At 34.4% G+C, this 27,713-nt stretch overlaps 1 protein-coding gene and 1 non-coding gene across 2 annotated transcripts in view; one reads left to right on the forward strand and one right to left on the reverse strand.

Moving 5' to 3' along the window:
* Positions 1 to 3,602: 3,602 nt before the first annotated feature.
* The window catches only part of Rasa1 (RAS p21 protein activator 1), a 102,486-nt gene continuing 78,375 nt past the window's right edge, over positions 3,603 to 27,713 (forward strand). The window contains exon 1 of the mRNA XM_026409027.2: positions 3,603 to 4,680. Within this exon, the coding sequence (XP_026264812.2) occupies positions 4,163 to 4,680 (518 nt within the window). The 5' untranslated portion in view covers positions 3,603 to 4,162. The remainder of the gene's footprint in view (positions 4,681 to 27,713) is intronic.
* LOC113196934 (U6 spliceosomal RNA) lies at positions 25,798 to 25,905 on the reverse strand. The gene has a single exon (XR_003302632.1). It is a non-coding gene; the product is annotated as a U6 spliceosomal RNA (small nuclear RNA).

Consider the following 27,713-nt stretch of genomic DNA (forward strand, 5'->3'; position numbering starts at 1 on the left):
AAATGCAAAAAAAAGGAAATGAAGGCAAACTGTGTAACTATTATAAACTATGTAATAGTCTTAAACTTTTTAATTTTTCAAAAGAAAGGGTAGTTTGATCTAAAGAGTCTAAACTTCTCTAACCATAAGTTTAAATGTTTCAAGAGGGTCCCTACTAATTTCTTTTGAATTTTATTTTATAACCTCAGAGATCACACTATTATTTTAATTTCTCTATAATGCTTATAATTTTTTATGACTCTTAGTTATTATGTATGCACTGTAGTCTCTACAGAGCTATTTACTTCTTCATAAAGATATTTCCCTTAACCTGTATCTCCTAAATGTTATTTTCTTAAAAGATCTCTCAATTAGGAAAGTTGTGCTCTAGGAGATTTTAAAAGAAGTCAAGAAATTCAGTGGGGATATTAGGGTTAAAAGCAAAGGTTTCCTTCCAAAATTTTTGGGTCAATGAAATCTTTTGACACTATTCAGATAAACTTGGAAGCCTGTTTTAACAGCTCAGGATTCTCTAGTACAGGGACATAATTTGAGATTCTTCATACTCAGTTGTAAACATTTTATTAATTCTCAATCCGCCCATTGGAAAACTATTCATATATCTGCTATAAATCTCTTCAGGTTATCTAAAATTAGGTCTTTTACTGAGTCAGAATTGCCCTTCCACATATTTGAGGCATCAAAACTGCAAAATATTTTGAAATTAATTACATTCATATTTGAGTTACCAATGAAATTAGAATAAGCAAATTTTATTTTCATACTTGAAAGTTTCAGTTTCTTTTCATGCATAAGTTTTTGCCCAGCATTTTTAATTACTTATTCTTCCTTAAATATTGTATTTCAATATGTAATGTTTCTAAAATCACAGATATAATGGACTATTTTACTAAAGGTAAAAGGCATTTTGAATTTTTCTCTTTTTGCATGCTGTTCTGTTTTTCAATATTTACCTGTTCAACATTATCTATCAATTTAATTGACTGTTTATTTTACTTTATATCTAGTACATTTTAAAAGGATGGATATCTGTTCAAAGCACTGTGTCAAGTATGCCTAGAACTGAGCTAGGGAGAAAGATAGACCACAGGTCACAGTTGCAGTAAATTTTTGTAGATTCATACACCTAAAAGTTTATTAGAAAACAATATAATAGTGTATAATAGATTAGACTATATTAAATACTGAAATTTTTCAAACAGGCCAGGCATGGTGGTGCATGTCTGTAATCCCAGCAGATTTGGAGGCTGAGGCAGGAGGATTGCAAGTTCAAAGTCAGTCTAAGCAACATAGTGAGACTCATCTCAAAAGAAAAAAAAATAAAAAGGGCTGAGGATGTGGCTCAATGGTTAAGTGCCCCTGGGTTCAATCCCTAGTGGGTGGGTGGGGGGTTGTGCAGACAGGGAAGGAGCAAAACAGAAGAAGGAGGTAATTAGGTGATTAGAGTAGTAATCCTGATGGTGGATTCTCCAGTAGATGGGGTTTGAGCATTTAGAGATGTGTGATTGCCAGGGGATAGTGAGAAACTGATAGTTCAGGTTCATTCCATAGCTGGTGGTGCTGACAGGGGTGGAGAGTTGGAGGACTGGTTTTTAAGCACCAACTATATGAAAATTTGGAGAAGTTGTACTTGGGGTTTATACATTAGGTAGCAGGCACAGTAGGTACTTTGATGATCTTATAACTCTGGGGGTCTACATTTAAAAGAAAAATTGTTCTCAGAGAGTCCACAAGAAGAAGTAGTACTTTGTTATTTATTTTAAGGATCGTGAAACTGCTTCATTCTGTATTTTTCTCACTTCCTAACCTCCTTTGTAGAATAGCACAGAGCATAGGAACCCAGTATCCACATCTCTTATTCACCATTTACTGAATGACACCTATTTGTTCTTTCAGAACATTTTAAAGGCATTGCTTACCTACATCCTGATTATCATATTATACTCTAGTATATTGGTTCTGAAATTTAAGTGTACAATACTGGGAGGACTGGTTAAAAAATAGATTGCTGTACAGTTGCTAATTCAGAAGGTCTTAGGTGGGGCCTGAGAACTGTCCTTTCTTACAAGTTCCAGGGCTATTATTTCTGGTTTGAATCCACTGTATGAAGTCCAGCTTTTGAGACTAATCCATCTTTGTTCTCTCAGTTACACTATTTAAGAGGCATACACTATTATTTGAAAAAATAACTGCAATTGTGGGCTGGGATGTGGCTCAAGCTGTAGTGCGCTCGCCTGGCATGTGCGGGGGCGCTGGGTTTGATTCTCAGCACCACATAAAAATAAAATAAAGATGTTGTGTCTACCGAAAATTAAAGAATAAATATTAAAAAATTCTCTCTCTAAAAAAAAAACCAAACTGCATTTGTATTGAACATGAACAGACTTTTTTTCATGACATTATTCCCTGAACAATACAATGCAATAACCGTGTACATGATATTTACATTGTATTAGGTATTATAAGTAATCTAGAGATGACTTAGTGTATGAGAGGATGTGCATATAAGCAAATATCATGCCATTTTATGTAAGGGACTTGATCATTCTCAGATTTTGGTACTGGAAGCAATCCCCTGGGTATACTAAAGGACAACTTAATAATTTATATATACTTTAGGATAAAAGACAAAATAAAGCCCCTCTCTTTGGCTATTTGAAGGGTAAAACTTGAATTTATTGATAATTTTGGAAACTATATATAACTGGCACTCTGGGACATTCTTGAGGTTTGACATAAAGGTGCTCTGTCCATTGACACATGCATCTTGGATCATGTTCTGCAGTCTTGCGCAAAAAGCAGGACAAAAGTAGATTTATTTGTCTTCTGCAGCACCTTTCGTTTTCATACTTCTTCATTAGCACCTGACAGACTTGTAATGGCACAGGAAAATACGTTTATGTGAGACAGCAGGGGAAGAAAACATACATATGTGCCAGAAATGTGACTTCACAGCTACTATTTCTACCCAAAATTTCCATCCCTCTTTCTCACATAGCTCCCTTTATCCATTTCGTTTCCTTTCTTGAGTGCCAGGATCTAGTTTATTTATTTTTTTAAACATGTAATTGTTATATGCTGATTTGTACAATGCAATACAAGAACGAAGAGCACGTTAATAGTACTGCCCTGATCTTTGCAGCAGGCTACTCGCCCCTTCTAGTTTCTGTGCCGCCGGCTGAGGCGGTTTTTTCCACAGGTCAGAAAGTAGGGAACTAGCTTCGGGCATTTTCGTTTTCCTTTCCTTCCTCTACACCGCCGGCAGGTTCCTCCAGCACTCCCGTCGCGTTCTTAAGTACTCTTCCCTCCTGCGCATCAGACAAAGCCCGGTGAGGCAGGCGCGCGCCGCTGGCCACAGCGACTAGAGAAGGGACCGCACCGCCACGCGCTCGGAGCCCAAGGGACGCGGCGAGCGCGTCCCCGCCGCTTCCTTCCCTCCCTACTCTTCCCTTTCCTCCCTCCAGACCCGGCCCCTCGGCCCTGCGACTGGAATGCGCCTGCGTAGAAGCTGCCCTCTCCCTCCTCCTTTACCGCCCTTCCTTCCCTCCCTCCGCCCGTCCTCCCCTAACCCGCCTTCCTTTCTCTCTCGGGTTTCACTGAGTGCTCCAGGTAGTGAGCAGTTCAATTTCCCCACTACCCCGCCCCTCTTCCTTCTCTCCTCCCCACCCCTCGCCGCTCCAGCCGGGTGGAGAATGAAGCGGCTGCAGTGGCCCCAGCCCCAGCCCCAGCAGCGGCACCGACTGTGGCTGCGGTGGGGGTGGCCGGAACTGGGGTGGTGAAGAAGCGGCGGCGGCGGCTGAAGGAGCAGCAGCCGTCTCAGCCGCTTTCCCTGGGCTTCCCTTCCTCTTTACTGAAGCCAGGAAGTTTTCCGCTTCTGTGCATGTGTGTGCGTGAGTGTGGGTGTGTAAGGTGAGGTTTGGGTGGCGTTTGTGCTGGCGTTGGGTTTTTTGCCCACTTCGCTTCCCGTATCCCAGGCTGCTCCCGATCTTGGGCTGTGGCCCGAAGAGGGGGCGCGGCGGCGGACTCTCTCCTTTTGTTGTTGTTTCCTCCGCCTAGGGAGCTGAAGTGGGGACGCGTCTGGGTGGGGCGGCTCGGAGCCGGGGCCTACTGGCCCCCGGGGCTCCCGGGCAGGCAGGGTAGGCAGGGTAGAGCGGGCTTCAACATGATGGCGGCCGAGGCCGGCAGTGAAGAAGGCGGCCCGGTGACTGCCGGAGCAGGAGGCGGTGCAGCAGCGGGCTCCAGCGCCTATCCGGCAGTGTGTCGGGTGAAGATACCCGCGGCCTTGCCCGTGGCAGCTGCCCCCTATCCTGGGCTAGTGGAGGCTGGAGTGGCCGCGACTCTGGGTGGCGGAGCTGCTTTGGGGTCAGGGTTCCTAGGAGCCGGGTCCGTGGCGGGGGTACTCGGGGGAGCTGGACTGACAGGGGCAGGCGCTGCTGCTGGCGTGGCTGGTGCTACTGCTGCCGCCGGACCTGGTGGAGAGATGGCTCTCACCAAGGGGACCATTTCATTGCCTTCTGAGACCCTCGGGCCAGGCGGCGGATTTCCCCCTCTGCCGCCGCCGCCTCAGCTGCCCAGTTTGGGCGCGGGCCTTGGCACAGTGGACGAAGGTGACTCTCTGGATGGACCAGAATACGAGGAGGAAGAGGTGGCCATACCGCTGACTGCTCCTCCAACTAACCAGTAAGTCATGATTTCTGTTCTTGGATTGGAGTAGAAGGCTCCAGGCAAGAAGTGGGAATAGACTAAAGCCTACCTTGTTCTTTGAGCTGTGATGTGTTCAGAAAAGTTTTGAAGCTTCAGGTTTCATGGATCGGAATTTAATTTGATCAGTAATCTCCCCTACAGGCATACTCCCTGGTGTTTTCGTGTATTTATTGCTCCTCTGGGAAAATGTAAAAATTTAAGATGGGAAGAAATGTGTATCTAGTGAGAATCATATATGGGTTTGCCCCTCCCAAACTGAGGTGGTGTCCCAGGATTCAGCCCAGCCTGTAGCTATTAAGGCAGTCACAGCCTATAATAACCTGTGTTTGTTCCCCATCGAAGCTGGATGTTTAGTGAGAAACTAAAGTATAAATAATGAAATGAGTGTTGTATTAATAAAATTTGGAAAACGCTTTGGTCAGAATGCTTTCTTTTTGTTAAATTGCAAATCCCAGCTTCTGTCTACCAAAATCACTAAAAGTGATTCAGAAGTGCTTCGATTACTTATGAGAAATCAGAAAAAAAAGTTGTGTGAATTACACATATGATTAAGGCCCTACACTTCCAACAATGTTTGTAACTTGTTCTGTGGAATTTCTGTTTATTAGTATTTGTGTAATACTTTTACATTGAGACTTTGTAAATACAAATTGAAGAAAACCAATAACTAATGGTGCTTCTCTTCAGCACTTTTTGTTGGTGGGCAATATAGTATTCCATTTGAAACTTAATTTTGATAGTTTACTTCAGAACATACAGGACAAATCACTTTTGTATGAGGTAGAACCTATTCCTTACATCTACTCTTCATAAATGAAACTAGGTATGTATTTATAAAGGTGGGCCTCCATGAGAAGAAAATGTTGAGATGTGATGTGGTAATATGCAACACTTGCTTGATACATCAGTTTTTAAATTAATATTAAGAAAATATTCTATTAGGAAAAAAAGATTTGGTTCATATGGACAATTCAAAAGATTTTTTTATAAGCTTCTTTAGAGGATTTAGAAAGGACTTAAAAAACTAATTAGGAAAAGATTCTGTAATAATCATTTTTTACTTAAGGCTATACTTTTTGATAATTAAGGTGGAAAGTAATCTTATTTATGCCAGCCATGGTATAGAAATGTTGTATTCCTTTTATGTTATTCAACAGTTTATTTTTTTGATCTAATTTTGTTCCAACATATATTTGTATATTGCATACTTTCCTGGGAATGTTCTGGAAGTGTTCAAAATTCCATTTTTACACACCTTACAGTTACACAAATATTTATTAAATGCCCAGTACATGCTTAGTACTGTGGTTATAATAAACAGAATGCAGCTTCTAATATTGAAAGGATATAGTCTTGTGTCATTTCATAACTGAATTGGCTTGGGAATATTTAACATTATAGTTCTTACATTGTTTTTAATAGACTTTTTTAGAGAAGTTTTCGGTTTACAGCAAAATTGAGTGGAAAGTACAAAGTGTTCCCATTAACTTTTTAGTAATAGACCTGATTGAGTACTTAGGAAAAATTGTGTTTGTGAGAATTTCATTAGGTGACACTTTTATCATTATATATATTTAGGAATAAGAATAAAATTGGTATGACTATATTGGAATTGCTAATGTTATAAAAAGTACTCTCCATTTCTAGTATTTATTTTTTCCAGTGCTGGAAATCAAACCTCATGCTTTCTTTGCTCATACAAGGCAAAAAGCTCTACCCACTGGGATACATCACCATCCTATTTTCTAATGTAATTATAAAATTTTGTCATTCAGAAATACAAATTTCCTCTTCTCTCCCTTTTAAAAAAAATATGTGCCTTAGATATCAACCCAGAATTCTTGGAGGCAGTAAAGTGTAATTGTTAAGCATGTAGATTGTGAAGTTGGTCAAGATTTGGGATGGAATTTTGTCTGTGTTACTTGATGGGTGATTTGGAAATGCTAGTGTTCACATCTGTAAAATAGGGTTAATAATGGTACCTCTCTTATGGTTATTTTTAAGATTTAATGAGAATTCTGAACTATTCAACACAGTGCCTGGTACATAGTTAAGTGTCCTAATAAATAAGCAGTCCCCCCAAATAACAGTAATATAAGTTTATTGTCAATAGATTGCTTACTAATTCTTTTGTTAGAACATCTTCTTTATTAATAGCTATTTAATTATTTTGAGATAAGGGGTTAGTATATTGCCCAGCCTGGCCTCAAACTCCTGAGTTAAAGTTATCTTTCTGCCCATTCTCTCAAGTAACTGGGACTACAGGTGCTAATACCATACTGGCTCAGAGAGCTGTTTTAGAGAATGTTTTGAACTCCAAAGACAAGCCTACCATGATTGATTTTATTTAAAACTTTATTTTAATTTTATAAGGGCTTCCAGCAAAAGGTAAAACATTTCTAGAAGTGACATTCAAATGTTCTATATAAATTTTTATTTTTATATGGAAGGAAACAGACTTGACAACTTGTTTAAATAATGTCAACTTTTGTAGAAAGAATTGAAGAAGTGTTCTTGGATTAAATAAATATTTGACTACTAATAACTGATCATTTTAGTTATTGATAGTGTGGTATTACAAAGGTGTAGGTCACATTATTGAGAACTAATAGTTTGATAGACGAGGGTTCTCTGGTCAGGAAAATGTTTAATCTTGTTTTCAGCTGGTTTTGTGCTGTTGAACTCGAGAGTCCAGTGGCAGTCTGTAGACCGATCAGTGGAAATATATTAACACTATTAGTATTTTGTAGCCTGTCTGTGTGCATGATGCATCATTAGTCTCATGCTTATTACTAAGCATTTTCATGAATTTGGTTAAGGTTGGAAGTGTTTGTGTAAGTTTAACTATTATTTTTAAAAATATCTTCCTTTTTCAAGTTTTTTGAAATAAAAAAAAATTCTCCCTGTATTTTTTTTTTTTTCCTGCTGTGAAAATTTCTGTATCTAAAACTTCTGGCATTTCTTTTTCAATAGAAAGAAAGTTTAAATTAAAGGACTTTGTCAGTGGTACTCTGTAATTTTATGAAACTTTTTCATAGTCCTTGTTACTTTTCTATAGGACTGAAGGGTGATGATAAATGGGAATTGTTCCCCTAGTGTACCTTTAATAATTTAGAGATTTTTGAACTGTTAGCCTGGAGTACCAGAGACCTTTGATGAGAATCCAACCCACAGATATATAGTTTGCTTTTAGTCTACTTGGAATATTTAGTAATTAGTCGCCATCTTTTAAAAATAAGAAGATGTCACATTTAAGAAGTCTTAATTTTTGTAACCTCTTGAAAAGTCACAGAATGTGGCTATACCTGGTGGCTGTTCCTGATTGAGAGTAGATTGTTAGAGCTGAGTAGTGGTTGCCAGTTTTATATGGGTAGTTGGCTCTCCATTTTGCTGTAGTTTCCACCAGGCATGCTTTGCTTTTGATATTGTTTGCCTGGCATCTGGCTTAGGTCTTGCCCTGGACCTAATAATATTCAGGCATGTAAAGCCTGTGTTCTTAAAGAAGAGAAAATGGAATTATAATAGCTTCTTTTTTTCCTTAAAAATAATTTTACTGTCTTTATAAAAGTAAAATCATGCTTAATTAAGTTAAATAATTGTTGAAGGTTAATGTTAGGACATGTAGCATTCATTAACTTTGTTACTGATTTCATTATAAGTATGGGTGAGTCATTGTTTCTTAATAAAAGTAATGGTGAGAATTGCAAAGATTAGTTATGGACAGAGTAGCTGCTGACCAGGACTCAAGATAATTTTACTGTATTTGTATAAGTGGTAGAGGTGCTTTAGGGGTTATGGCAATGAGTAAAATGCTCCCTTTCTTAATGAGTCCCTCTTCCAGGGAAGTTTTAATTCTAGTAGGAGGAAGTTAAGTAAACCAATAACTACTATATTAAAGCTAGAGTAAGGTTAATATCATAACTGAATTATGAGCAAAGGGAATGGGGGCTAAAATAAGAAATTTATATAATTAAAATAGATTCATTGAGGGAAAGTAGCAGATATAGTTTTCCTGCTGCTTAATTTATTTTCTAAATAAGAGATTATAGGTTCTGATTTCCTTTGCCTAAGGATTATATCGGGTCAAAAAGAATTATGAGTTAAATGAGTGTAATAAGCTTTTGGTCCTTAGTGAGGAGTAGTCTCTGCTGAACTTTACCTGTGTTATAGAGAGAGGTTAAAGAGGGTGCCTGTAGTTACTGAGGTACAGAGCACAGAGCAAAACTGAAGGCTACGATTGGTCTGAATGATTGGTAAGCTACTCTGGGTAAACTAGGCAAACTTTCTTGATTGAAAAAGAACAAGGACAGCCATAAATCAGGAAGAAAAAAGGGAAAATGAAGAACAGTCCTTTCTGGTTGTTTTACTTCTATTTCTTTACTGGTCTCATTAGAGAAAAGAACAGAATGCCTTCAACAACACTACAATACCCAAAACAGTAACTTCAGTAGGGGAAATATTTATTATAATTTGCAGTAGGAATTACCACTGACCTTTTTTTTTTTTTTTAATTGTAGATGGACACAATACCTCTGTTTTATTTGTTAGTTTGTGTGTGGTTTAGGGGATTGAAACCAGTGCCTCATGCATGCTAGGCAAGTGCTCTACCACTGAGCCACAACCCTGGACCCAACTGACCTTTTTTTGTTGTTTACTACCTAACAGGAAATATTCTTTTCGCTTTACTTGTTTTGGATATCTGTTGTTGCATAACTTTCCAAAACTTATTTGCAAAACCACCAACAATTATTTATTTATTTTTAATTATAAAATTCAGGCAAGGCTTGATGGTGACTGTTCCATGTGTCATCTTTTGGCTATAATTCCAAGATAGCTTCTTAACTCATAAAGCTGGTGCCTCAGCTGTGATGGCTTTTAAAGCTGGTGGGTAGCTGGGCATTTTACTGGACATTTCTCCTCTTTCTTCCCTCCCTCTAGCCTCTACATTTAAAGAAATGTGGGCTTTTTAATAGCAAGAAACATTCTAAGAGAACAAGAACATGTTCTTAAAGAATAAACCCCAGTGTGCTAATACTTACCAAACCTCTGTATTCCTCGTGCTTGCTAATGTTTCAATGGCCAGTGCTAGTCCTATGATCCTTTGGAAATTTAGTGTGGGAGGTGACTATATAAGAACACAAATACGGGAGGTGAGATTTCTTGAGGTCAATTAAAGGTAGTAGTGTACCACATGTCTTATTCATTTGTATGTATTGCAGGATAATATTAGATATTAGTGGGAAGACTGGGATGGGAGAAAGGACAAATATAAGTTCATTCCTTAGCCCCAACATGATAAGTTGTCTTTCATTACATGAATCATATCACAACAATAGATGTTATTTTTTGGCTACCATTATCTTAGTTTTAAACCAAAAATATCATCAGGATACTGGATATGGTTTGTTGTAGATATTTGTTTGATGGGTGTGTTATCTCCAAATCACCTGCAATATAATTCAGTTTGGGGCTAAGTTAAAAATAATTGTTACTAGGTACAACTTAATGATAACATCTTCATATATCTTATCTCAGCAGAGTTTGTGGTATAATTTTAGTCATTTTAGTGATTATATGTTTTAATGAGTAAAAAAATGAACACTACATGACAAAATTATAAGAACATATAGGATTACTTAAAATGAGGGATTATTCTGAGAAATTAGATGATAAGAATTAATCTATAGACACATTGTACAGGTAAGTTTTATAAATTCAGAGTATATTTGTTGTAGAGTTGAAGGAATGAAAGACAGTAAATGAAAGAATGATGTTGAAATTTCATACTATAATTGTAATTAGAATTTTTATAAAGTTTGATTACCTTTTGATATGCATTTTAGTGATTGAGGGAACATTTATTGCCCAAGTTTGGAAGCTGACTGAGGTAGAATAGCTTGCTTAAATTCACATAGCAAGGAAGTGGTAGAACTGAGATAGACTTTTGTTCTCATATTTTTTCCACTGTGTCTAGATTTGGGTAAAATTTATAATCAAGTTTTTTTTCTTCCATTTTTGAAGGGACTAGAAGGCAAAGGCCTACTACCCTGCATTTGCTGATCATTTTCTAGATGTCAGGCTTTTACATAAATATCTTATTCAGTTCTTATAACTTGATATCTTATTCAGTTCTTTTAGTTGACAAATATTATCTTAATATTTAATATTGAGAAAACTGTAATGGAAATGGAATTCTAATGCAAATACAGGTTGAGTATCTCTTATCTTAAAAGCTTGGGATCAGAAGTGTTTCAGATTCTGGAATATTTGCATAGACTTTACCAGTTGAGCATCCCAAATTTGAAATCTGAATGAATTTCAAGTTTACAGATTAGATATGCTCAATATGTACTATGCTTTTTCCTTTGCTTTGTTCCCTTTCAGTACATAGAATACCTCACATATATGTATGTATACCATACAAAACAGTATACAGCAGGGTTGGTAGTCAGTTGGGTGTTAGGGACTATATTATGTCTCCCCCTCCCATTATAGATTGAATATCCAACCCTCAATGTGACTGTATTTGAATATAGGTAATTAAGGTTAATGGGATCATAAAGTATAGCTCACAATTCCAATAGAACTGGTCTCCTTATAAGAAGAAACACAGGGGTGTGCATGCACAAAGAAAAGGTCATGTGAGGACACTCAGAAAGCTATAATCTGCCAGCAGAGGAGAGACGCCTTTGGAGAAATTGACTCTGCTGGCACTTTGATCTTTCAACTTCCAGCCTCCAGAACTGTGAAATTTTTTTTTTCTGTTCTTTAAACCTTTCAGACTGTAGCATTTTGCTATGGCAGCCTGCACTGACTAATACATGGATAATTTTGCATATTTAAGTATGGATTTGGATAATTTTGGAACAGATTAAATACAGCTACTACTTGAATAGAGTTCTCACTGTAGAAAAGGAAACCTTGTCTTTACCTTCTTTTTTTATGAGTCAGTGCCTTATATCTCTTGGCTATAACTGTGTTGAAAGATGGAAAGCTTATTTAAATTCATATCTATTTTTTTAGGAAGATCTTTACACATGACTGTGGTAGCTATGGAAAATCTTGTGGATGAGATATCACTCTAGCAAGTTTTCTGTACTTATTGAGTGTTTCTTGTAATAACATTCAATATTACTTTTAATATTTACTTTTAACATCATTAATTATTAACTTACTTTTAATATTATTTTCAATATTTGAAAAAATTCTCTTTCTCTAATATGTCTGTGTCAAGCTTAGGGAAAGACTTAGAGATCTCAACTCTTTTTGTCTTTTTTGTTGGTATAACTCTCTAGACTGGATTCTTACTTCAGACATATAATAAAACGGTATCCCTCTTCTGTCCTTGTTTGTCTATTTAAATATTGATCTCAATTTTAAATTAAGCTTTTTCTTTTGAGATAATTATCGATTCCATGCAGTTTAAAGAAATAATCAACACATGTATCCTTCACTCATTTTACCTCAGTGGTAACATCTTGTGTAACTGTAAAAGTGCAATGTTAAAACCAGGAAATTGACATTGATATAATGCACTTCTTCAGATTTTGCTCATTTTATACATTCACTTGAGTGTGTGCATACATTTGCATGTGGTGTATTTAGTACCATGTAGTTTTATTACATGTGTAGATTCATGTAATCATCGTCATATTAGAGGTACAGGAAAATTTCATCACCACTAGGATCCCTTGTGCTGTACTTCTATAACAAATTTTTTCTACTTCTCTCCCTTCTAACCCCTGGCAATCAATAATCTGCTGCTCATTTTGTCATTTAAAAATGGTTGTATAAATTGACTATGGAATATGTAACCTTTTGGGTTGTCATTAGTCACTCAGCATAATTTCCTCCAATTTCATCTAAATTTTTTTATGTATTAAAACTTTGCTCCTTTTTATTGCTGAGTAGTATTCCACGATTATGGATGTACCACAGTTTGTTTAACTTTATTTGGACCTCTTCCAGTTTTGGTTACTATTTAATTTATGTGTAAGTTTTATGTGAATATAAGCACAAGTTTTTCATTCTTTCGGATAAATGCCCAAGAGCATGTTCACTTTTATAAGAAATTGCCAATCTGTTTTCTAAAATGGCTATGTCCTTTTACAATCCCACCGGCAATGTATGAATGATTCATTTTTTCTGTATCTTCACCAGCATTTGATATTGTCATCATTGTTTTAGTCATTCTGATATATGTTTAGTGATATCTCATTGTGGTTTTGATCTTCATTTTTCACATGATTGCTAATGTTGAAAATCTTTTCACATGCTCATTAACTCTTTTATGTATATACATCCTCTTTGCTAAATGTCTGTTCCTGTATTTTGCTCATTTTCCAATAGGATTTTTTTTTAGTGCTGAATTTTGATAGTTCTTTATAAATTTCAAATATTAGTCCTTTGTTGCATATGTACTTTGCAAATATTTTCTTCCAGTCTGTAGCTTGTCTTTTTTACCTTTTAGTTCTTAATAGAGCCTTTTGTAGAACAAATAGTTTTATTTTGATGAGGCCTAATATATCAGGTTTTCCTTTAATGGATTGTGTTTTTAGAGGTAAGTCTAAGAACTCTTTGCTTTTAGAGGTAATTTCAAAGAATTTTTTTGCCTTGATTAGATCTCAAATATTTTTTCCTGTTTTTACTGTTTCTGAAAGTCATATAGTTTTGTTTTATAGTAAGTTCATGATCCATAATAAGTTAATTTTTGTATAAAATATGAGGTTCAAATTGAGGTTCATTTTTTTTTGCCTACTATAGTTGAATTGCTCTAGCACCATTTGTTGAAAAAGCAAGTATCCTTCTTCATTTGTTCTTACACTTTTGTTAAAAATCAGTTGGGCATATGTGTGTGGGTCTACCTTTTGATTTTCTGTTCTGTTCCATGAATCTGTGTGTCTCCATGTACTAACTAATACAGTAGTCTGCATTTACCCTGTTTCACTTTTCTCATTTTCATTTTTCATCAGCTGTGGTCCAAAATACTAAATTGAAAATTCCACAAGTTAATAATTCATCAAGTATTAAATAACTTTTTAAAAAGTATATTGTTATAATTGTTCTATTTTGCCATTTGTTATTGTTGTTAATTTCTCAGTGTGCCAATTTGTAAATTACACTTATCATAGGTAGAGAAAAACATACTATATATAGGCTTCAGTGTTGTCTTTGGTTTCAGTTACCCACTGGGGGTCTTACCATATATCCTCTGATATGGGGGGACTACTGTATCACACTTGATTACTATTGTTGTTATGTATAATGTCAAGTGGAGTGATTTCTTCCCTTTATACTTTTTCATTATGTGTTAGTATTTTAGTGATGTTGCCTTTACATTTAAGTTTTAAAACATGCTATTCCATGTTTACAAAATCTTTGTTGAGATTCCTTTAGGAATTGCATTGATTTATGGATGATTTTTGGCAGAATTGATGTCTTTATTGTCATGGGTACACATGGGATGTGTGCCTTCATGTATTTCTCTAAGTCTTGTTTTTTTTAAATGAACATTTTATAATTTTCAGTATATAAATCCTGTAATCTTTTTTTAAATTTATATTTAATCTGTTTATTTTATTTGAAATGTTTTGTAAATGTTATTGTGTTTTAATTTTAGTTTCCACATGCTCATAGTATATAGAATGTCATAAAAAACGCAATTGGTTTTTGTATTTTGGTCTTTTATCTTGCAGTCTTGCCAAGCTTACCTTTTAGTTCCTAGAATTTTTAGATTCCATGGGATTTTCTATACAATCATGTCACCTGTAAATGTGGACAGTTTTCTTTGTTTCTGATGTGTGTGCCCATGTTGGATAAGAGTGGTAAGAGTGGAAATCCATGCCATGGTTTGTTAGTTGTCTTAAATAGAAAGGATTTAGTGTTCAACCATTAAGCATATGATGTTAACTATAGGCTTATAGTTCATGTAGTTGGTAGGTGCTCTTTATCAGGTTGAGGTAGGTCACTTTCTTCTGCTCTTCTGAGAGTTTTTATTATGAATGGTTTGTTGGATTTTGTTAGATGTTTTTCCTGAGTCACTTTTTATGAGCAAATGATTTTTTTTTTTTTTAAGCTGGTTGATGTGGATTTTTGAATGTTAAGCCAGCTTGCATATCTGGAATGAATCCTACATGGTCATGGTATATAATCCTTTTCAAAGATTGCTGAATTCAGGTTCCTGATAACATGTTGAGGATTTTTTTGTCTTAAGTTTAAGAGAGATACTGGTCTATAAGTTTCCTCCGTATGTCTTTCACTGGTTTCAGTATTTGAACTATACTGACCTAATAATATAATGTAGGAAGTTTTCCTTCCTCTTCTAGTTCTTCAAAGAATTTATGAAATATTTATTAAGTGTTCTTTAAATATTTGGTTAAATTTACCAGTGAGACCATCTGGGCCTGTGGGTTTTTTTTTTTTTTTTTTTTTTTTTTTTTTTTTGTATTTTGGTCTTTGCTCCTCCCCCACTTTTTAAAAGGTTTTAAATTATGAATTCATTATTTTAATTGTTACATGGCTACTCATCTATTTTGTTCTAGTTGAATTTTTAAGTTGTGGTTTTTGAGGAAATTGACTTATTTCCATTTATTTAATTTGTGAGCTTAGACTTGTTTGTAATATTCACTAATTATTCTTTTAATGACTGCAGTTTATATGGTGATACCCCTTTTTGTTCTTCATGTTGTTAATTTGTATCTTCTCTCCTTTTGACAGTCTTGCTAAAGGTTTATTAGTTTTAATATTGATAGACCATGGCTTCAGTCTGCCTTTTTATACTTTATTTTCTATATCTGTTCTTCATTTCTCCTTATTTAAACATTTGTTAGGATTACATACTGACTTATCTAGGGTGTTTTTGGATGTATCATTTTGCAATATTTTCTTAGTGGTTGTCCTGAATATTAAAATGTATACATAATTACCACAGTCTACTGGCATAAACATTTTATTTGAAAATGTTTAGATACGTATATACATGCATTCTGAAAGGTTATCTCAGGCAATACAGGAAGAAACTTTGTTGTCTCTGTACAAGCATTTACTAAAGTGATGGAAATAACTTTCTTAAAGTTGAATGGGAAGCAATGATAGGCCTTTTTTTTGCTTTGTTTTCTTAGGTTATCTTCTTTGAAGAGAATATTTTTTAAACTAAATCATTGTTAACTTATTTATTGAGCAACAACTGTGTAGAATATTGTTTAAATGACTAGGTATCTCTCTACATTTGTAGATAGATAGACAGGTACATACTTAACTTTTTGTATCCACCTAATTTGTAATTTAGGGTGGCTGCCAAAGCACAGATTCAGAGGATTTGCTAATCACTGGGTTAAATAGTGACCATATGAATATTTAGGAATATTTTATTGCTTTTTAGTTCCTACTTAAGAAAGGCAATCTAGGTATGTAGAGTGGAATTGTTACTATATTTATATTATTTATGGGACACCTTGCAATGCTTATTGCTGGTTGTAGGAGAAATACAATGTTAATAGAATCACTTAAGAATTCTCTTTGCCATTGCTGGCAATTAAAAAGGAGTTAATTATGTGTTTTGGTTTTATGTGTTTGCATTAATTTATTGCATAAAACTGATTATTTTCTTATGGGATTTGGAAGAAAGAAACACTAATCTCAGACAGACTGCAGATTAAATCCTCTAGGTAAAATATTAGAATTTGTTTATATTATCCTCTTTTTATGATCTTAAGATCAGAATGTTTTTATCATGAAGCCTTTTAAAAATATTGTCAAATTGAATTGAAAATAATTAATATTTTTATTGACATTGTGTTTAGGGTTTGTAATATGATCAAATAACATGTAACAGTACAGTTTAGTGTTAGAAATCATGTAGTGTCTTAGATTGCTGTGGGGGAAATAGTACTTTTAATCACATAAGAGTTTATTTTTGTGGAAATAGTATTTGCCTTCTACACAGGGCTTATGAAGGAGAACAATAAAAGAAAGATGAAATATAATACCTTGGAGACCTATTGTATTATTGAATGTCATCTTAAGGGCTTATGTTTAGTAGTGTAGATTTGTGGAATCCATAGAAATTCGATCTTTTTCTTAACCTTTAAAAATATATATTTTTTTATTTTTAAGATTTCTCCTTCTCTCTCATTCTGGTCTAATTAGTTGCCAAGATTGTTTATTCTACCTCCTAAATTGCTTTAGAATCTTAACTAACATATCTCTCTCTCTCTCTTTCTCTCTTTCTCTTTCTCTCTCTCTCTTTGTTTCAAACCCTCATTTTCTCTTTCTTCCTATTGAAGTAGTCTGTTAATTTTCTCCTTGTTCTTAATGTCTCCTTCAACCAATTAACAGTTCTCATTATTAATGATTTTCAAAATGTTTTGACTTCAACTGAAGTGAACTTCTTTATACATTGTGACACAGTACTTGTATGTGTCAAAATTGGAAAAAAAAAAGAAAGTAAAATTTAATGAAAAAATGCCCTTTTTAATTACTATTCATGATGCATCCTATTCTTATTTTAATTTTGTTCTATTCTACTGAAAACAAAAATTAGTGGAAAGCAACTAAATTGAATTTGAAAAACCACTTTATATTGTTTCCAGCATGATCTTGTTAAAGACAAATCTTAGATGGTCTCTTGAAACATTTTTGAGAGTCTCCATTGTCCAGACAGTAGTAGCTTTCAAACCTAATTTTGAGGATGACTCAGAGAAGAAATAGGTTCTACTTCTCATGCATGGTAGCAAGTGCTTTACCTCTGCACCACAACCCCAGCCCCATCCTTTCTTTTTTAAATGCTAAATCTTCGTGAATTTTCTAGGAATAGGGAAATAACTTTCATAATCAAATATAATGAATTTACTATCAATATAATATTATGTATAGACGTTCTTAATTGTTGCTATAATGTCCTTTATATCTGCTTTTGATTTTAATGAATTGCATTTGTTATGTCCCCTTAGTCTTCTTTAATTTAGAACAATTCCTTCAAGTGTTTTTTTCTTTCATGGCATCAACATTTTTGAAGAGTCCAGGATAGGGTCCCCCCACCACCACCACCGAATATGTCTCAATTTGTATTTGATTGCTTCCTCATGATTAGTTTTGGGTTAACTATTATTAGTAGAAATAGTTCATTTGTCATTAGTTCTTAATGCATAACTTACAGGTACAGATGTCACTTGTCCTATTAATGATTTGCATTAATGATTTGAGCTTGTTTGTACCATATTTTGCCATTATAAAAGGTACGTTTTTCTTTGTAGCTAATAAGTAGTCAGTAAATACCCAATTGTTTCAATATCCATTGATGATTTTTGCCTGAATCATTTATTTTCCTCTTGTAATGATGTTGTGAAGTGGTGATTTCTTTCCCCCTATTAATCACATCTTTGAAATTTACCAGTTGACATTCGCCATTATAAAAGTAATGATTAGAGTTTGGCTTCCCCTCTTGTCAGGCCTGCCAGGGAGGTTAAGCTGGGCAGAGAGATATGCAGACATTGATTTTTGTTAATGGATTAATTGTCCTTGTGGTTTCTTTATTAATTACTTGTGACCTTTGTTAGAATAGATCCACAACCTTAGGTTCAGTCAATTCTTCAAATTTGACTGACTCCAGATTGAATCGTACATACTAAGTCACCTTGCTCCCTTGTCAAATTAGTTGATTACATTTATTTATTTTTAAAATATATTTTCAGTTGCCAGTGGACCTTTATTTTTTTTTTAAACTTACTTATATGTGGTGCTGAGGATCTAAACCCAGTCCCTCACAAGTGCAAGGCAAGTCACTGAGCTAGAGCCCTAGCCCTGATTATATTTATTTGAGTCCATTTTTGTTCTCTGTTCTGTTGACCTGCTTATATATCCTTTTGCCAATACCACATAGTCTTGATTATAGTAGCATTATGGAAAGTCTCAAAGAATGAATTTCTAGTCCCCCAACTTTGTTCTTTCAATATTACAATGACTTTTCTGGATCTTTTTTCCTTTCCATATAAACTTTAAAATTAGTTTGTTGATATCCACAAAATAACCTGCTGGGATTTTGGTTGGGTTTGCATTGAATGTGTATATCAGGTTGAAAACTCACATTGTGATAATATTGAGTCTCCCTATCCATGAACATGGACTTTTTTTCTTCGTTTATTTTGTTGTTTGCTGGTTTTTATCAGAACTTTACAGTTTTTCTCATACAGATCTTGTACATATTTTGTTAGATTTATACTTAATTATTTTATAATTTTTTTGGGTGGTAGTATAAAGGTAATATGTTTTTAATTTTCAAATTTTGCGTTTTCATTGCTGGCTTATATAGGAAAGCCATTAACTCTTGTATCCTGCAGCCTTGCTATAATTGCTTGTTAGTTCTGTAAGGTGTTTTTTTTTTTTTTTTTTACATTGACAGTCTTGTCATCTGATATGTCTTTATCTGACAAAGATAGTGTTATTCTCAATCACTAAGCCTTTTATTTTTAAAAAAGTTTTTTTTTTGTCTTATTGCATTAGCCATCACTTCAAGTACAGTGTTTAAAAGTAGTGGTAGAACAGATAAATGGTAAGGCAAATCTTGCTTGCTTTGTTCTCCATCTTAGTGAGATAGTTTTGAGGTTCTTACTATTACATGTGATGCTTGCTGTAGTTTTTTTTTTTTTTTTTTTTTTGTAAATGCTCTTTATGGAAGTTCCCTCTATTCCTATTTTGCTGAGCAAATATTTTAGTCATAAATGGATTTTGGATTTTTGTCAAGTGGTTTTTTTGTATCCACTGATATCTTGTGATTTTTAAAAATTTTTCATTGTGATTGCTTGCATTAATTGATTTTTTAAAATCTTTAATCAGCCTTGATAAATTGGTTATGGTGTTTAATTCTTTTTATACATTGTGGGATTTGATTTACTAGTATTTTATTGGAGAATATTCACATCTATGTTAATGAGAGATATTGGTCTGTATTTGAACTGTGTTCTTAGGAATTGTTTTGTATAATCTTCATGTATTGAGATTTTCCATCTTTTTTTTTTTTTTCCATTGATTTCCAGGTTAAATTCATTGTGGTCTGGTAGAAAATATTGTGTGATTTCTATTTCTGTAAATTTGTTGTGGTACCTTTTCTGTTCCAGAATGTAATATGGGGCGTGTTGGTCAATGCCTTGGGTACTTGAAAAGAATGTGAAATCTGTTGTTTGATGAAGTAGTCTATAGATGTCATTTATATCCAGTTGATTTGAGAATTCTGTTGAGTCGATGATTTTTTTGCCTGCTGGATCTGTCCATTTTTGATAGAAGCATGTTGAATTCTAAATTGCAGTTTTGTTTTTTTCTTATGTATTTTTCTTATGTTAGGCACATACACATTAAGGAATATGTGTTTTAGATTATTGACTCCCTTGATCACTATGAATACCCCTTTGTATCCCTGATGACTTTCCTTGCTCTGAAATCTTCTCTGTAGGAAATTAAAATAGTGATTTCTTTTTTCTTTTTCTTTCTTTTTTGGGGGGCGGGGAGGGTAGTGGTCACTGGGATTTAACCCAGGGGCAATTTGCCATTGAGCTGCATCCCAGCTCTTTTTATTTTTTTCTGGGTACCGGGAATTGAATTCAGGGTCACTTGGCCACTGAGCTACATCCCCAACCCTATTTTGTATTTTATTTAAAGACAGGGTCTCAACTCCCTTTTGCTGAGGCTGACTTTGAATTCTCAGTCCTCCTCCCTCAGTCTCCTGAGTTCCTGGAATTGCAGGTATACACATCCATGCCCTGCCTCTGTTTTCTTTTGATTAGTGATAGCATGGTGTATTTTTATCCATTCCTTTGTTTTTGATCTGTACATATTGTTAAGTACATATAATTGAGTCTTGTTTTTCATCCACTCTGACAATATCTTTAAGTTAATATATTTAGACTACTGTTGTCTAGGGTAGTGAGTTTAGACTACTGTTGTCTAGGGTAGTGAGATTAATATTCACCGTATTTATTATTTATTCTATCATTTACCCTTTTTGTTGTACATTGTGTCTTCCACACTTTTTGCTGTTTGTGGTTTTAATTGAGTATTTTATGTTTCTATTCTCCTTCTCGGCATTTTAATTACATTTTAAAAAAGACTTTTAAAAGTATTTGCTTTGGATTTTACAGTATACATTTATAACTTATCCATGTCCATTTTCAAGTAATAGTATATTCCTACATCTGTAGTGCAAATACTTAACAAAATATTGCTACTTCTTACATCTGTACTTATATTCCTGCAGTCATTTGTTCTACTTACAAGTATGTATAATTAGATCATGCATAATTAGATACCTTGTTGCTATTATGTTGAACAAATTGTTACCTATTAGATTAAGAATAAGAAAAAATTATTTTACCTTTTATCTTTGCTTATTCATTCTTTTGTGCTTGCTATTCATTCTTTCCTATGCTGTTTTTCTTTTTATGTAGATCAGAATTTCTATCCATATCATTTTCCTTTTCTGTGATGAGCTGCTTTAACATATTGTGCAAGACAGATCTGTTGACAATAAATCCATTCATTTTCTCTTTGAGAATATCTTTATTTATCCTATACTTTGAAGGATAATTTTGCAGGGTACAAAATTTTAGGTTGATGTTGTTTTCCTCTTAGCTCTTTAAATTTTTATTCAATTTTTTTTTGCTTGCCTTGTTTTTGAGATGCTGGGTGGAATCCTTAGCTTGGTTTTCTTTAGGTAAAGTATTTTTCAATTTCTGGCTTCTTTCAAGGTTTTTTTCTTTGATTTTTTTAAGTTTGAATATGATATGCATAGAAGTGTTTTTTTGTGGGGCATCTGTTTTGTCTGGAGTTCTGAGTTTTATGGATCTGACATTATTTTGGGGAAATTCTCAGTCATTATTGTTTCAAATATTTCTTGTTTCTTTTTCTTTAACTTTTTATTTTCATATTATACAGAAATTTGTACCTTTTGGGAAATAGGAGGAGGAAAGTGGGGAGGGAGTAAAGGAGACACTGGGGACTGAAATGGAGCGAATTAAATTAGCATGTATGATTATTTCAGAATGAATCCAACTATTATGTATAGCTCAAATGCACTAATGAAAGTATTTTTTTCCTTAAGTTAGACCTTTTGTGGTTGCTTAAGATTTTTTTTTTTTTAAAATCAGTCTTTTTCTTTCTTTTCCCTTTTGGAAGTAATATCTATTGTCATAACTGTATGCTCAGAAACCTTTCCTCAACTGTGTTCAGTCTACTAATGAGCCTACTAGAAGCATTCTTCATTTCTGTTATAGGGTTTTGATTTCTAGGGCTTCTTCTTTATCTTTAGAATTTCCATCTCTCTTTTTACATTATCCATGTGTTTAAATGTTGTCTTCCTTTTCATTAAAACACTTAGCATAAAATTAATCATGGTTTTAAAAAAATTCCCAGTTTAATAATTCCCAAATCTCTTGATAATGTCTGGTTTTGATGTTTTTGCTGTCTCTTTAAACTGTGTTTTTTGCCTTTTATTAGTATGTCAGTAAAGGGAGCTGGAGTCGTATATTTCCTTTTTCCTACAGGTATGTTAGGCTTTGGTAAATTAGTTTTGCTGAAGGCAGGCCTTGTTAAGAATATAGAATGCTCTGGTATATTTTAAAATTGTTCCCCTTCCACTTCTCCCTATCACAAGCATGGGGAGATTTATCTCCTGTATTTGCTGTGGGACCTGGGAGAGTTCCTGGAGATGAAACCATATGATTGGGTTCTCTGGAGATTTTAACTCAGACCTGTTCATACTGAGTCTCCTCTATTCTGGCACTGGTTCCCAGGCAAGTTTCTCTGTGGGTTTTCTTGTGGGTTTCTGTTCTGGTGTGCTGTGATTTTCTGCATTTGCCAGTTGCTCAAGTTTTGGAGCAGTGGTTTGCCCTGAGGTCACTTCTCTGAAGAATTTAACAAGAGTATTGATTTTTCAGTTTGTTCAGCTTTTTACTTTTTTGTTAGAAAGAATGAAGTGGTGACTTCTAACTTTGTTATTGCCAGATGGGAATCTGGATGTGTCTAAAAGAAGGGTGGTGGTTGTTTGTTTTGGTATTAGGGATTTAATCCAGGGGTTCTTAGAGCCACATCCCTAGCCCTTTTCAATTTTTAAATTGTGAAACAGGGTTCTCCTTGCATTGCTTGGGGCTTCACCAAGTTGAAGAGGTTGGCCATGAATTTAGAATTCTCTTGACTCAGCCTCCTGAGTCCCTGAGATTATATGCATGCACCAATGCATCCAGATGAAAGGAATTTGAAGTTATTTTTTTTTTTAAAGAGGTTGGAAAGAGATTCTTTTGTGGGAATTTGGAAGTCTTTTAAGAGAAGGGTTGATAGAGGAGATAGCCAAGTAAGAGGAACAGTTTTTTCAAACTAGCAAAAAGATGAAATTTGATAAGTTTTTAAAAAATTCCTATTTATAAATATTTAACTGTCTTTTTAGATAGTTATTGAGCTTGCATTTCTTCTTTTTTACTTCAGTACATTTGACAGTGATGCTTTATTTTTAATATTTATTGAAATACTTAATCGAAACTTAAAAAAAATATGGCAGACATTTTATCAGAAGACAGTTTTGAACAAATAGAGGGAACTACTATTAAGTTAACAAGTATTATCTGTTTCATAAGCTTGTTAGAATTTTTAAACAATGCACTTTGTTGTGTAGTTAAAGGAATTTGTATTCTTTGACCTTTTTGACAGTTTAATAATTTGAGAACTTCTGAATTTTGAGTCTTGTTTATTTTTTTTCCTCCTTTGCAAATCCAGAATGCACATTAGCAGAGGTGTTCTAAAAGCCTTATTATACTAAACTGCTTTTTGTTTAACTCTGCTTTTCCTAAACTTACATGCTTAGTGAAGAGAGCATGTTCTTTATTTTTTGTTTTCTTTTTTTAAAAAAATTTAATTTGTTGTATATGAAAACAGAATGCATTATAATTCATATTACACATATAGAGCACAATTTTTCATATGACTGGTTGTACACAAAGTAGAGTCACATCCTTGTGTCTTTATACATGTACTTAGGGTACTGATGATCATCTCATTCCACCTTCTTTCCTACCCCTATGCCCCTTCTTCCCCTCCCTTCCCTTTTTCTCTTTGCCCTATCTAGAGTTCATTTAATCCTCCCATATTCCCCCTCCCCCTCCAGCATATTATGGATCAGCATCCTTAAATCAGAGAAATCTTTCGGCATTTGGTTTTTTGGGATTGGCTAACTTCACTTAGCATTATCTTCTCTAACTCCATCCATTTACCTGCAAATGCCATGATTTTATTCTCTCTTAATGCTGAATAATATTCCATTATGTATGTATATCACATGTTCTTTGTCCATTCATCTACTGAAGAGCATCTAGGTTGGTTCCACAGTTTAGCTGTTGTGCATTGTGCTGCTATAAACATTGATGTGGCTGTGTCCCTGTAGTATGCTGTTTTTATAGACTGAGGTATAGACTGAGGAGTGGGATAGCTGGGTCAAATGGTGGTTCCATTCTCAGTTTTCTAAGGATTCTCTATACTGCTTTCCATATTGGCTGCACCAATTTGCAGTCCCACCAGCAATGTATGAGGTGTCTTTTTCTCCACATTCCTTGCCATCACTTTTTGTTGTTTGTATTCTTAATAGCTGGCATTCTGACTAGAGTGAGATGAAATCTTAGAGTAGTTTTGATTTGCATTTGTCTAATTGCTAGAGATTTTGAACATTTTTTTATATATTTGTTAATCGATTGTATGTCTTCTGAGAAGTGCTTGTTCCTTGGCCCATTTATTGATTGAGATATTTGTTTTTTTGGTGTTAAGAATTTTGAGTTCTTTATATATTCTAGAGATTAGTGCTCAGTCTGACATGCATGTGGTAAGAATTTGTTCCCAATCAGTAGGCAGTCTATTCACCTCACAGATTGTTTCTTTTGCTGAGAAGAAGCTTTTTAGTTTGAATCCATCCCATTTATTGATTCTTGATATTAATTATTAAGAGAGTCTTATTAAGGAAGTTGGGGCCTAATCTGACATGATGGAGATTTGGGCCTACTTTTTCTTCTAACAGACGCAGTTTCTCTGGTTTAATTTGTAGGTCCTTGATCTGCAGGTCCTTGATCCGCTTTGTGTTGAGTTTTGTGCATGGTGAGAGATAAGGGTTTAATTTCATTTTGTTGCATATGGATTTCCAGTTTTCCCAGCACCATTTGTTGAGGAGGCTATCTTTTCTCTAATGTATGCTTTTGGCGCCTTTGTCAAATATAAGAAGGATGACTGTAAGTATGTGGGTTAGTCTCTGTGTCCTCTGTTCTATACCATTGGTTTTACAAGTCTATTTTGGTGCCAATACCATGCTGTTTTTGTTACTATTGCTCTGTAGTATAGTTTAAGGTCTGGTATAGTGATGCCACTTGCTTCACTCTTCTTGCTAAGGATTGCTTTAGCTATTCTAGGTCTCTTATTTTTCCAGATGAATTTCATGACTGCTTTTTCTGTTTCTATGAGGAATGTCATAGGTATTTTGATTGGAATTGCATTAAATCTGTACAGTGCTTTTAGTTGTATGGTCATTTTGACAGTATTAATTCTGCCTATCCAAGAACAAGGAAGATATTTCTATCTTCTAAAGTCATCTTTAATTTCTTTCTGTAGCATTCTGTAGTTTCATTGTAGAGGTCTTTTACCTCTTTCGTTAAGTTCAGAGCATGTTTTGAGAAACACAGTAATTGCAATTAGCTAAGTTTCTGTATATCTGGTGCTTGCAGTAAAAGTAGATTAGAGAAAGGACCCATATTGTAGGCTTTGGAAAACCTGTATGTTTTTAGTGAATTACTGTACTGAAAATAATTTTATCATGATTCAGCGTTTACTTTTGTGTATAATGGTAGCATTTTACTTTTAAAAATTTATAGTGATGTTGACATTTAATTTTCAAAAAGACTTTAATAGTATGTATTTTACATATAAGATTTTTGTATGGTTCTTTTTTCATTTTAAATATAAATTTCAGATATAATTTGATATTTTGATATACATATGTAGTGAAGTAATTTTTACAGTCTGGTAAATTGATATATCTGCTCTCTGTGTGTGTGGGGGGTATGGTAAGAATACTTTAAAAATACAGAGTGCTTCACAAATTTGCATGCCATATTTGAGCAGAGGCCATGCTGATCTTCCTCTGTATCATTCTAATTTTTAGTGTATGTGCTGTAGAGCAAGCATTGTGTATATGGTTTCTAAAAAGGGAAACATTTATCTTTTGATGGTAGGTGAGACTGATGTGAATTGTCATGAGAATCAGAAAGTTGTTTTTTTTTTTTTTTTTTTTTTGTGGTACTAGGCATTGAACCCAGGGGTGCCTTACAAAGGAGTTTCACTCAGGGACTGTGATTGGCCTCAAACTTGCCATACTGCTGCCTCAGACCCCACTGAGTATCTGGGATTACAGGTCTTTGTTACCATGCCCAGTGGAAACCTATATAAATATTGAAAAAGTAAAGGAGTCAAGTATGTAAGTGAGTGGAATGTTAACACTTACATAGAGACAGTAATGCCAAGAAATCATGTTGTTTTCCTGTATTTTTTTTTTCTTGACACACTATCATGTGTGTCCAGGAAGAGATGACCAAAAGGCAAGAATAGATAACCTTATTGGTACTTGTTTAGATTTGGAGGGAATGAGAAAGTCTTCTTAGCCAAGAAGGTTATTCTACTTATTGATGACAAATATTATAGAAACATGACAGAAAAATTTTTGAATAAAATCACATGCATTTGTTTTTGAAATATCTACAATTCTGATTGTTTTATTCTACGCATGCTGAAATGATGAGTTCTAGAATAAGGACTATTGAGGATGGAAGAACATAAAATGTGACGATAAACCATTCAGAGTTTTTTTTTTAAGTTTAAAGTGTGATTGATATTATTGAAGTTTATGTAATTACTTAATGAACACAGAAAGTGAAAAGTAGTGACAAAATCCTAAGAGGCAAAAAAATACATATGCTAAATGAGTAGAAGCATGAATTTCTGTTATCTCTCTGATCTCGGTGAATATGAGGCAGTAGTCATGTAAAGGCAGGAAGAAATGAAGCAGGACTCAGGCCTGGCTTTGTTAACCTTTAGTTCAGCTGCTAATGCTGACTAAAGTTTTAAGTTATAGAACAGAACATGAGAGAATTAGCAGAAGTTACCAAAGTATTGGCTTATATAAACATAAGGCAGTATTGGGAGTTAAATACAAAAAAATGAGATATATGAGGGGAAAGATTATGTCTGGACAGAGCACTGTTATGAAGTGTTTACAATATATATTTGATTGCCCAATAATTGTTTTATAGACATGTGTACTCTAATGCTAACATTTTAAAATAATATTTTTAGTTGTAGATGGACACAATACCTTTACTTTATTTTACTTATTTATACATGGTGCTGAGGTTTTTAGGGGATTTTTATATGTATTTCTATATAGAACTATGTATAGTTCTATTTATAAGTTATGTATTTTATAAGTTATGTATTTTTATGTTGCATTATTGGGTATATGCACATTTAGAATTAAATTCCCGATGAATTGACCCCTTTATTATTGTGAAAAGCCCTTTATTACCTCTAATAATAATTTTTATCTTAAAATCTAGTTTGTTTTGCTAGCTAGCTTTTCATTGCTATAACCAAAATACCTGACAAGAACAACTTAGAGGAGAAAAGTTTATTTTGGTTCAAGGTTCACAGTTTCAAGACTTCAGTCCATTGTTGACTGGCTTCAAGGCAGAAACATGTTGGAAGGGTATGGTGGAGGAAAATGGCTCAATTCATGACAGTTGGGAAGCAAAGAGAGAGAGAGAGGTAGAGAGAAGTGAGGGGGCCAAAAACAATTACAGTCCCAAAGGACATGCCCCCATTGCTTCCTTTGCCATGTTCTACCTGTCTGTAATTTTCACAGTCTTTCACTAAATTCATTCAAATTATTGAACAAGTGAATTGATTCACTGAGGTGGTCATAGCCCTCATGATTCAATCAT

This window comes from Urocitellus parryii, chromosome 1 (assembly GCF_045843805.1).
Source record: "Urocitellus parryii isolate mUroPar1 chromosome 1, mUroPar1.hap1, whole genome shotgun sequence".
Classification (NCBI taxonomy): Eukaryota; Metazoa; Chordata; class Mammalia; order Rodentia; family Sciuridae; genus Urocitellus; species Urocitellus parryii.